Here is a 12,639-nt window from a genome sequence, read left to right on the forward strand (position 1 = left end):
TGCAAGTGAGAGAAACAAATAGTTTGACACTTGAAGATGGGGAGGTATTTTTGTACAAACTGCAGAAGTTCATGGAACGCAAAGGCGCTTTTCTCTCCCAAATGTGTCTCTTCAACAAATATACAGCATACAGGTGAAACGTACGGTATACAAATGTAATATTATGACACATAATATAAAATTAAAGACGAGGAAGGAGCATCTTAAGTGTCTTGCTAGTTGCTACCATGCCCGCCCCTTTCCTTTCTTCTGGATGTGGCCGTTGTACGAAACATCTCACTGGTGGCCATATTGACCCGTCCTTTAGCCAGTTAAACCCCAAATACTTGACCAAAGTCCCTCAGGACTCTATGCTAGGTCTGCTAGTATTTCCCATCTACGCCAAATCTCTTCACCGATGCGACGCGTACATTCGCCAAAAATAGCCCATTCACAAGCTCTCAGCGAGAGCTTATAGATCGTCTGTTTTCGCCAAATGTTCTCCGCCCAAAGACATTGGGGTTTAAGTGGCCATAGCAATGGGAGTTTACGCAGCTTCACACCTTGCGTGCGCGTCATGGCACATGTAGCACTTTTAAGGAAGCATATCCCACCTAAAGTACAGGTAGATATTGTATGCTATGTGCCATTTCCGTCCTGCACCGCCCAGCAGCAAGAGGCATTAGGCGGTGAAGGAGGTTCAAAACTGGCTGATAGCAGAGTCCAAGCTGCCCCGATGCTGTGGAAATCACAGAGGTCTTTCTGTGTGGATATGTACTGTATTATTGTGTGTGTGTGTGTGTGTGTGTGTGTGTGTGTGTGTGTGTGTGTGTGTGTGTGTGTGTGTGTGTGTGTGTGTGTGTGTGTGTGTGTGTGTGTGTGTGTGTGTGTGTGTGTACAAGAGGGAGGTTTTCCATAGGTCAAAGTACTGCATCACACTGTACTGTATATACTGTATAGGTTTGTACAAGGTAATAATATTAACTCTGAAAATGACCCCCGACTCTTCATTTTTTTTTGCTTATATATACAGAAATGGGATGTGAGGGGAAAGAGTTGAAGCAGGGATATTGTCTGTAAGCGAGAGGAGGCACAGAGGGAGAAAAGGACAACGCTCTGCACCTTCAACCCTCCAGCTCTGCCTCTTCTTGTCAAAAAAAAGTGCGCTCATTCTTTCTTTCTTTCTTTCTTTCTTTCTTTCTTTCTTTCTCTCTCTCTTGATTGTGGCTTTCGCTGCCTTTAGTCTCGGCGTGTGGCATTGCACACGGTAGAAAGATCAAGCTAAAGTGTTTGAGTGTCAATGTAGTGTGAGTGTGAGATAACTTGTTTTATGTATTGCTGCTATCTGTACACACTACTGCTGCTAACTTGTGTGGTGTGTGTGCACTGAGTTACACTCAGCTGTGTGCAGGTGCTGTGCAACCGGCACACAACCAAGTACACGTCAGGCATAACTCCACTGATGTATGCCAAACCCAAACCTCATGCACTAGCTACTGCACAACACAAACCCCCAGAGTGTCAAACTGAGCTTTACACACCGGAGGCCTTCCTCTTTTATGTCAGAATTAATCCGCTGGAAATTCAAACTCTTGTTTGCGTCATCAATACAGTCACACAAGGCAAACATTACGCGGTCGAGTTTTTCACTGCAAACTACTGTTTCGATGCTGAATATTCACCGGTGATTTTTGTATCATTTATTTGTCACGCTCCACACTTAGTGAAGTGACACTCGGGATTTTGTAGTGTACGAAAAAATGGAGTAGAAGCTTGAATTTCAAGTATGTAGAAGGGGGTGTCAATGTGTGTGTGTGTGTGTGTGTGTGTGTGTGTGTGCGTGTGTGTGTGTGTGTGTGTGTGTGTGTGTGTTAGAGTACCACCACTGCAGAAAACTATGTCCATGTGTATATCAGTGTCACACATGAGTCTGCATTCTCTGCGTGTGTCTGTGGGAATAGTCAGAGGGAGGGGATGAGTAGGAGAAGCGTGTGGAGCTCCCGTACTTCCCCAGGCCCGTTTCCGGGCTAGTTGGCACCGGCCCCGGCCCTGGCCCCGGGCCTCCTCCTTGCCCCGGCCCCTGACTCATCCCTTGTCCCGTCGGGTACATCTCATAGGCCGGCCCTTCCTCGATGGGCGGGGCGAAGCCCATGCGGTAGCTGGGGTACTGGGAGGGGGAGGGGTAGCCGTAGTTGTCGTAGGCCAGCTGGGCGTTGCTGTCCAACAGGCCGCAGTCTCCGGCGTAGTCTCCGGGAGACTGGAGCACGGGATTGGCCGGAGGCGGCGCCTGCTGCTGCTGCTGGCTCTGAGCGGCTGCCGCCGCTGCCGCCCTGGTGAAGGTGTTGAACTGGGCGTAGCCGGCGTGGGACATCCTGGAGGGGGGGCGGGGGTCGTAGCAGCCGGCCCGGGAGCCGGGCACCCCTCCTCCGCCGGGGGGAGGGGGCATGCCGCCGCTAGCGGCGCCGTGACCCCCGGCCGGAGGTCCGCCGGCGACGGAGCCGGTTGGTCCACCTCCGCCGTCCCCGCGGCCGGGGTTCTGGGGCCGGAACTCGCCCTGGTAGTGGATGGCACGGGACTGGGGCCGCGCCTCCTCGTGGGTGGTGGCCCGGACGTTGTAGTAGCCATTGGTGGGGTCCTGAAAGAACAAGGGGTTCAGCTGTTCAGACGCCAGATCATAATGTAGAGAATAACAGGTCCTGTACAGTAGTGGTTCTCAACCTGTAGGTCGGGACCCCGGGGGGGTCCCCAGATGATTAACTTAATGTGCAACATTGTTTTCTCACTCGACAGTAAACAAACCAACATAAAGTTTAAGTGTATGGACTATAGAGGGTATCTGCACATTTCCAAAGTGACAATTTAAGGAGTTTTTAATACCTCCAAAATGACAAATTAGAGTCCCCAGTTAAAATATGATTATTTTGGGGGTCGCAGCCTGAAAAGGTTGAGAACCACTGCTGTACAGTATACTGTGGATCTATAGCATATCGTTGCTGTTGGGCAGAAACAGCTTTGTTACTGGTTAAATGTCTATAAAATAACAAATAAAAATCTACTCTGCACTGTGGCTTACATGATTACCAGTCGAAAGCATTATTGATTAACGTTTTGACTAAAAAGTGAGGGGAAATTTTACAATGTTTTAAAAAATCCATGAACATTTAGCAGCAGAGAAAAAAAAGCAGATCTACTAGCTCACAACTTGTCACATCTCGATGCGTTGTGAGCTTGTAGATTGGCTATTTTTGCTTGTGTCGCAGTGCCATTCGACAGTATGAAGTATGAAATTGGGCATTCTTTCATGAAAAAACATGAAACATGAAGGTTTCCTGCCCGACAGCGACAATATGCCGAACACAAAAGTGTTTACAGTTACAGACTACCGTCCACCTCGGCACTTCACTTACCAGGACTGTGCAACTCAAAATGTGAGACTTTGGCCCACGGGGAAAATAATATGTTAAAGACTATCATTTATAATGCCTTGCAAAAACTGTATTACCCAGTATGAGAACACAATGTAAGAACAAAGTGTACAAAATGTACATGTACTGTACTGTACTGTACATGTTGTTTTGGGTGAAAATGTAGTGACACGAGTAATGAGCCAGTCGTGCTTATATACTGTAGCTCTGGTCACTTCAGTGAACACCGACACCAATGCAGTGCAACATGGAACTGTGGAATACTGTTTTCACTATACTGCATATACCGGCATGCTAACATATCACCATGGTTTATAAGAACACAATGCATTTACAGATGGGTATAAACACATTATTCATTCTGTCAGAGGCCATGATATACAGTAGTGTAGCATCCATACGAGTGCAGCTGTGTGCAGCATGCAAGATACACAGATGCTGCGTAAACGTGTTAAGATGGGAATGCCTCTCTGGGTCGCTCTTGTATTTGTCGAAGAGTTGCTTTCCTGGATCTGCTGTACAATGAGCTCACATCAGGGCCGCCACAAGACCTTTTGGTGCCTGACTCACTAACTGCTCTGCCAAGTTGATATTCCATAGTTGTTGAGCTGGGCAGGGATAAGTTCATTCACATGAGGTGAAAAACGATTTGATTCTTACTTGCAATGTATCAGATCAGATCAGTCTATGACCATTGGATCTCCACTGGGCGCGCGTCATAGCAGCGGCGGCACTGGCTCACATTCATATCAATGTACATACAGTACAGTACATAATACAGTACAGTACACACAACACCTTGCGTTGCGAGGCGTTGTGAGCATTTAGACCGGCTATTTTTCACAATTTCTGCCTCTAATATTTGACAATTTGGCCAATGTATAACTTGTCATTTTAGAGGTATTAAAAAGTCCTTAAATTGTCACTTTAGAAATGTGCATATACCCTCTATACACTTAAACCTTGTTGTTTACTGTTGAGTGGGAAAACAATGTTAACATTTAGCTAAACATCTGGGGACCCCCCCAAATAATTTGGGGACCCCTCTGGGAGTCCCGACCCACAGGTCGAGAACCACTGGTCTATAGATGGTAAAATAGTACTTAAAAATGTAATGAGTGTAGAGGTATGGGTAATTATCAAAATTAGCTTGTACCGCGGGCACTATTTCCGCGCAGAGATTGCTTTGGCATACATACATTATGAAGATCTAATCAGCCATGCCTCGATCTGGTAAATTATTGTAATATTGCACTGCAGTGGAATTCCCCTGTAAGTCTCTCTCAAATATCGGTCACACAGCCCACAGCTTACCCAGGCAGAAAACTTCATCTATAAATCATTTATGTGGTTTTACAAACTGCGCGTACGTAGAACTCTATACGCAAGGGTGCCGGGGCTCAGCTGTTACCGAGATGAAACCGATCGTGCGCGCGTTTGCTACCATTACAGCATGAATTCTCACTGTGACTTTGATCCGCTGATGAACTGCGACGCTTGCAGTACGGCGGTAATGGATTCTCATTCTCATTTGAAACGAATTAATTTATGTCAGGGAGCCGCCGCGCTCGCTCAGCACTCAAACCCTCAATAATAATACTGTATTGACGCATGCCAGAGCTGGGCCCTCACGAGCAAGGACATGTTCTGCAAGACAGCTGGGGCGATATCACAGTTTGGAAAGAATGATATGCCACACCAGATGGCAGTGGCAAACAGTATGGGTTGTTCAAATATAGTGAAAATAGACTTTTAGAACAAATGTCTCTCAACCTTTTCCATGACCACCTAATACAGCGGTTCTCAACCTGTGGGGCGGGACCCCCAGAGGGTTCCCCCAATTATTTTGGGGGGTCCTCAGATGATTAACTGAATGTGAAACATTGTTTTCTCACTCAACAGTGAACAATCCAACATAAAGTTGAAGTGTATAGCAAATGTCTAAAGTGAAAAAGGACTTTGTAATACCTCTAAAATGACAAATTAAACATTGGTCAAATTGTCAAATATTAGAGGCTGAAATTGTGAAAATAGCCGATCTACATGCTCACAACATGTAGATGTGCTATTTTCACAATAGAACCATGTTATACAAAATGTAACGCCTCAACTCTTAGTGCTCGTCAGGGTGGGGGGTCCCCAGTTAAAATATGATTATTTTGGGGGTCGCGGCCTGAAAAAGTTGAGAACCACTGACCTAATAGAATAATAGATAACCTACCTATTTCCTCCCGCGAGGGAAATTCAGTATTGTCAGCCCAACCCAGCTGATTCGCTGCCCACAAGGATCGCGTGAGCAATTAGGGGTTAAGAGTCTTGCTCAGGGACACACATCGACATGGCTACCCTGGCCTGGAATCGAACCTGGGAAAACCTGGGGCTCTGGTTCCCCAGGGCTCCCTAACCATTCAGCTATGCCGCCCCCATCGGCTGCTATGTGAAGTGGTCGGATGGGTGGGCCAGCATGCATTTTCAGAGTTCAGCCGTTATTTGATGATCGATCAATCAATTGTGTTCTGGCTTGGATCAATGGAACTAACATAATATATCCATAACATATGTATGTCCAAAACCGTTTGTTTTGCATTTATCATTTTAAAAATGATTTAATCTGGGGCGCCCACTGGCCTAGTGGTCAAGGTGCATACCACATACTTGGGTATGATGATGCCTGCTGGCGTTGCTGGATCGATTCCCGATCCGGACGACCTTTGCCAAATGTCATTCCCCATCTCTCTCCCCATTTCCTGTCAGTCTACTATCCTATCAAATAAAGGCATAAAAAGCCCAAAAACAAATCTTAAAAAAAAAAGATTTTAACTAGTGAAAACAACCAATCTACAAGCACACAACGCCTCTCGCCGCGAGGTGTTGTGTGCTTGTAGATAGGCTGTTTTCACTACCTTTATGATGAAGCAGGGCTTTACTTTGCGAAAAAACAGACAAATTTGAAACTTGGAGATACGGGGTCTCTGCCCGACAGTGACGATATTTTGAGTTATGGTTTTAGCAGCATCACGATAAAGATTCACTTATCAAGATAAAAATAAAACGCATTGTAAAATACACCGCGGGTATGCGGGAGGGAGACGCACCAAAAGTACCATAGCGTTAAGGAGAACTCCTTCTAGCGCTGTGGACCAGAGCTAGCGTTGTCACAGCAGAGCACGTGCCTGCAGTGACCACCAAAGGGTTCTCACCTTGAGTTCGTACTCCTCGCGGGTGTCCAGGGCCTCCACGCTCCTCATCTCCTGCTTGAGGTCCATGTCATCTTTGAACGGCTGAGTGGAGGGAGAGAGGGAAACAGAGGGCAAAAACTAAACCATCAGACGACGAAAAAACACACGCACACACACACGGACGGACGGAAAGAGAGGGAGGGTCGAGAATGAAAAGGAAAGGAGAAAGGAGAAGGTAAGGAGGGAGAGAGAGAGGGAGGGGAGAGGAAAGCACAGTTTCAGCTTTTTTGGTCGTCGTGTTTTGAGGGCAAGAAGCAAGAAGCCGTTAGTTGTTGTTGTTTTTTTTGGACAAAGGCTTTGGATGAGTTTTTAAAACCTCTCCCCGGGGGAAGACCATCTCCCCCTCTCTCTCTCTCTCTCTCTCACCGCCCCCCCCTCTCACTCCCCCTATTTCTCTCTCTCTCTCTCTCTCTCTCTCTCTCTCTCTCTCTCTCTCTCTCTCTTTGAGGGCTGAGCCCCTCTGAGAACAATGCCTTCTAGAGTATCCTCAGTTGTGCTTGATAGCATTTGTAATCATGTATGTATGTGTGTGTGTGTGTGTGTGTGTGTGTGTGTGTGTGTGTGTGTGTGTGTGTGTGTGTGTGTGTGTGTGTGTGTGTGTGCGCGTGTGTGAGCGTGTGCGTGTGTGTGTGTGTGTGTGTGCGTGTGTGCGTGCGTGTGCGTGTGTGTGTGTGCGCGCTCGCCCGGCGTGTTCCTTTTGTGCTGCTTCCGTGTGTGTGCTCATATTTGTATGCATATTTAGTATTCATACTATGTTTAGCATTCTGTGCAACGGTATGAGTATGTGTGTGTGTGTGTGTGCGTGCGCGTGTGTGCATTCATGTGTGTACATCTGTGTCTTTCAGCATCTAGCTCTCCTTGGCCATTTGTATTTGTCTTGTGTGTTTGAGTGTGCACGCACATTCCCATGAGAGTGCAAGTGTGTGTACTTGCAGTCTTGCATTCGTGTACGCATGTGAGTTTGAGTGTCCATTTGCATTTGAATGTGTGTGTGTGTGTGTGTGTGTGTGTGTGTGTGTGCGCACGAGCGCGTGTGTGTCTGTGTGTGCGTCCGCGCGTGTGTGTCTGTGTGTTTGATAGCCTTGACCATGTATGGTCGTCTATACTCACAGAGTACACAGCCTTGACCATATATGGTCGTCTATACTCACAGAGTACATAGCCTTGACCATGTATGGTCATCTATACTCACAGAGTACATGGCCTTGACCATGTATGGTCGTCTATACTCACAGAGTACATGGCCTTGACCATGTATGGTCGTCCATACTCAGAGTACACAGCCTTGACCATGTATGGTCATCTATACTTACAGAGTACATGGCCTTGACCATGTATGGTCGTCTATACTCACAGAGTACATGGCCTTGACCATGTATGGTCGTCTATACTCACAGAGTACATAGCCTTGACCATGTATGGTCGTCTACCTGTATACTCACAGAGTACATAGCCTTGACCATGTATGGTCGTCTATACTCACAGAGTACATGGCCTTGACCATGTATGGTCGTCTATACTCACAGAGTACATGGCCTTGACCATGTATGGTCGTCTATACTCACAGAGTACATGGCCTTGACCATGCGCGTTGCCGTGGAGACGTTAGCCGCCTCCTCCTCCAGGCTGTGCGTCTCCTTGTTGACCGTCTCCACCTTGATGTCCGGTTTGCCCAGCGTCACCCCTCTGCGACCTGCAGGAACCACATGACAGCCACAGCTCAGCTTATTGGTTGATATCCTTGTTGTCAGTGGTGGAAAACGTACTCACATTTTATACTTGAGCCATTCAGAACGGGTACACAGTATAGTGTATCATTATTTTATGCTTTAACTACTGAAAAATAGCAGATATACAAGCTCACAGCGCGGCACCGAGTGCCGCGCTGTGAGCTTGTAGATCTGCTATTTTTGAAAAAAATCATGAAAATTAGAATTTTGACCCGATTCTATAAGTGTCTTTTGAATCCTTCTAAGGTTTTTGGAAAAACCCTATGTTTCTATGTCAGCAATCTGGCCAGCCATCGTCAAAGAAAAGGTCCTGTTCACTTAACTGGAGCTCAGTTAGTCTGTTCTTGAGACACTACTGTGTCAGTAGTTCTCAAACCTTTTCATGTCAAGGACCCCCAAAATGATATGTATTTGGCCACGGACCCCCATCTCAAAATATTTAGTTCCAGGGACCCCCCATAATCAAAATTTGAGTTACAAACGTTCGCTTTGAAAATACATATATTCAAAGATTTGCACACATTTTCACGACTTTTTTCAAAAATAGCAGATCTACAAGCTCACAGCGCGGCACTCGGTGCAGCGCCGTGAGCTTGTATATCTGCTATTTTTCACTGGTTAAAGCATTCAATAATTCTAGGCCTAAATGGGTTAAGTAAAAGTATGGATACATATAACCACCGTCCTATTCGTTTCAGAGTAATCCTTAACTTTATTCTATACTAAAAGAAGTAAGGCGTCCGTGCTGGAGAACTGGTGATTTAATAACAAAAATGTATTCAATAAAATCACGTGAACATGCAGCCAGGGTTCTATCTTCAGTATCATCATCCGTAACAACAAGAAATCACTTCTCTGTATTAAGAAGTGTGGCCACACACTCTCTACCAGAACATAAAGTCAAACAACAGCACCAAGTGCTAATACACCTCTGCAATAATACACCACAAATCCTCTGTGCTGTATTGATGTGGTACCAATAGGAGAGATGACAGGCAAAACGTTGATCAAAATAACAATTCTAATACAATACAATTATTTAACTGTCCATTTGGTTTAATTTGACACTCTCAAGAGTTAATGATCTATAAAGGTCCACACTGGTTGAGAACTGATCTATAAAAACAGGAAAAGCGGGGAAGGAGGGGCTGGGGCGGCATGCACCTCGGGTGGGGGCTCCTCACTGGCAGGTGAGCCAATAGGATACAACAGCAGTGATAACAACACATGAGCAGTATAACACACTGAGGGATGAATTGGCATAACGAATACTTTGTGGAGAAAAAAAAGGTGTAAAAAACACACAAAAAAACAGAAACAAAACAATACAAAAAACCCAAGTGCAAGCATCCAAAACTGTATTGCAAGCTTTGGCTCGTCTGAACGTCTTTAGGCATGAATAACCAAAGTATATGATATTAATAATTAATAATTAATTCACAGGTGCAATGCATTATTGTTAATTGTGGCACGTTTACTAACATGCCAAGTTTAGCTGCACTTGAACAACCGTTCCTGGCTGCCATATCCAGCCCAAGAAACCGTAGAAACGGGAAAAAAAAATTAAATGTACCTCTTAGAATAAATGTATCATGCCTGTTGCTAAGGTATGGCAACATGTCTGGTGTCACCATGACACCAGTCATGTTGCCATACCTTATCTTTTTCTGAACTGACGCCACTGAATGTCTGTATGGAGGAGTACTTCCAACCCCATGTCATTGTAGCTTTCACAAATTGATGTAGGGTACAGTATGTTATGACCTGGTCTGGCACAGTATAATTTATTCTGAATAATTCTCTTGCAAAGCCTGGAACCGCTTATACCTAAAATGTGTGGTGGAACTGCTTCAGGCCAATAACAGCGACACTGACTTTTCCATACAGCGCGCGCGGTCTCTTTTAAAAAGGGCTGTTATTATGTTTATACAGTATGCGCTCCCGCTGTTTCATTCTGCATTCAAAGCTTTGCTGCCTGTGAGTGACACGCCATTTTACATCAGTACAATTCGTCGCGGGCATAATCAAAGGAGAAATTTATGGTAGGCGTTTTAAGGCAGCTCGCCACAGAGCATGAATATTCATTGATGTCATTTGAATGAGGAGCTGTACACCGCTGGCATGAGTTTCCCTGTGTGACACGCGGTGGCAGAATGACAGCGAGAGGGAAGAAAGACTGATGGATTTGGCCAAACGCTCGCACATTCTCCGCGCACGCACACACACACACACACACACACACACACACACACACACACACACACACACACACACACACACACACACACACACACACACACACACACACACACACACACACACACGTGCACGCGCATGCACGCACAGCCCCAGACAATAGACAGTTTGGACAGCTGAGGTGTGTGTGTACTCACTGCCTTTGCGTTGGCGGTAGAGGAAGAAGGCCAGAGCCAGTAGAAATATGAGCAGCAAGATGGAGGATCCCACCGTACCGCCGGCTATTATACCCACTGGAACAATCTCTGGAAAAGACACACCATACATATATATATCGTCACTGTCGGGCAGAAACCTCATATCTCCAAGTTTCAAGTGTGTACGTTTTTTTTTTTTCGTAGCCCTGCTTCATCATTGTCACACAAAACGAGTGAAAATAGCAGATCTATAAGCAAACAAACGCCTCGCACTAAATCATTTTCAAAATGATGACTACAAAACAAACGGTTTGGGACATACAAGGTCTCCACAGGACAACGACGACATACTGTGGGGGTTGTGGGGCGACCGAACCGGCGCATTCCAAAATTCAGTTTGAACAGGTTATTGTTGCTATAGGAGACTTGTGGAAACAGCTTGTCAACCTCCAGGTTAGCTCTTTATACCTCTTGGAAAGATGCAGGCTCAGAATAAATGCAGCCGGCGAGGAGGAGAAACACACACATCCAAAAAAACAACTTGAGTGTACACAACGTCTTTTAAGAGGAAGGAACCGGCTCGTATACAATCACAAACATCTTCATTGCATCCACAACAAGTGACGCCTCTAGCAACATGTTCATCAGACATGAGGATTACATTTCAACTGGAGCCCAGTTTGTGTGCAATACGTTTTCTTTTCTAAGTCACTTTCTTTTCTAAGTCACACTAAATTCAAAACAACACATGAACACATCTTCTATGCATTGTGAACTAAATTGTAGATTGGCTTGGAGATTGTGAATTTTGACGAACTATGACGAACGTTTTTCGTCGACTGCCTTTTTTCACTGACAAAAACTAATAATAAAAATCAAAATAAAAACTAAGCTAAGACTAAGAATAAATAAATATATTGTCAATTTCTTCAAAACATACAAACTAGACTAAAATGTTAGGGATGGACTATGTGGGGAAGAGATCCAGTAGAGCTAAAAGTAATTTTATGATTTTGATGACAAAATCAACTATACATTTAGTCGACTAAAACCTTATGATATTTAGTCGACTAAACTAGAACTAAAGCTTTTTTTCAGATGACTAAAATATGAATAAAATTTAATTAAATTTTATTCAAAAGACTAAACTAACAGATGACTAAAATATGAATAAAATTAAATTAAATGTTATTCAAAAGACTAAACTAAATCAAAATGTGCTGTCAAAATGAACACTGCCCTGGTCAATGAAGTATAGGGTTTAAGAGGTTAATAACGGATTATACACTTTTTTGTATAGGCTTCTGTAGATAACAGGCTAACTAAAGGCTCTTTCTCTGATCCTTTATGACGCTATACAACATTTTGTTCACAAACTTCTGAACGTTAAGTGCAGCTGTGTTATTGTTTAGAGCCTGAAACCTTCTACGCAGTAAATCAATTTAGTGGAAAAATGGTCTCACCCAAAGTGCATTAGCCTGGCATGGCCATATATTTCGCACTGGCAGATTCGTCTGGTTTCCAGCCTAAAAATGTATCACTCAAATCTAATCTAATCTAATCTAATGCTAAAACATCTATTATTGTATTATCAAGGATGCAGTCATTTTGTGAGTGCAGGTCTGACGATGACTTCGAACTTGAACTGCGTCTCAAAATGCAATTCATTACAGTCACGGCAGACATTGTTCTGCAATAGTGACATCATGGTTTACAGAAGATTGTTGGAATATTGGCAGAAAAGTCTTCCAAGACGTTGAGTTATTTTTACTCATAGGACCTGTATGGAAAGAGCAGTTAAAAATTGAGTTCTGTTACTGTGCACACAGTAATATTTAACTCTGAGGGCTGGTGGATGAAGAAGGATATATGA

General features: G+C 44.6%; 1 protein-coding gene across 1 annotated transcript in view; it reads right to left on the reverse strand.

Annotated features, from left to right (window-relative positions):
* Positions 1-1,897: 1,897 nt before the first annotated feature.
* The window catches only part of kirrel1b (kirre like nephrin family adhesion molecule 1b), a gene marked incomplete at both ends in the record, with an annotated part of 106,108 nt that continues 95,366 nt past the window's right edge, over positions 1,898-12,639 (reverse strand). The window contains 4 exons of the mRNA XM_080725668.1: positions 1,898-2,614; positions 6,605-6,685; positions 8,209-8,336; positions 10,767-10,874. Of these exons, the coding sequence (XP_080581794.1) occupies positions 1,898-2,614; positions 6,605-6,685; positions 8,209-8,336; positions 10,767-10,874 (1,034 nt within the window). The remainder of the gene's footprint in view (positions 2,615-6,604; positions 6,686-8,208; positions 8,337-10,766; positions 10,875-12,639) is intronic.

Source organism: Nannobrachium achirus (genome assembly GCF_963921795.1).
Source record: "Nannobrachium achirus genome assembly, chromosome: 5".
NCBI lineage: Eukaryota > Metazoa > Chordata > Actinopteri > Myctophiformes > Myctophidae > Nannobrachium > Nannobrachium achirus.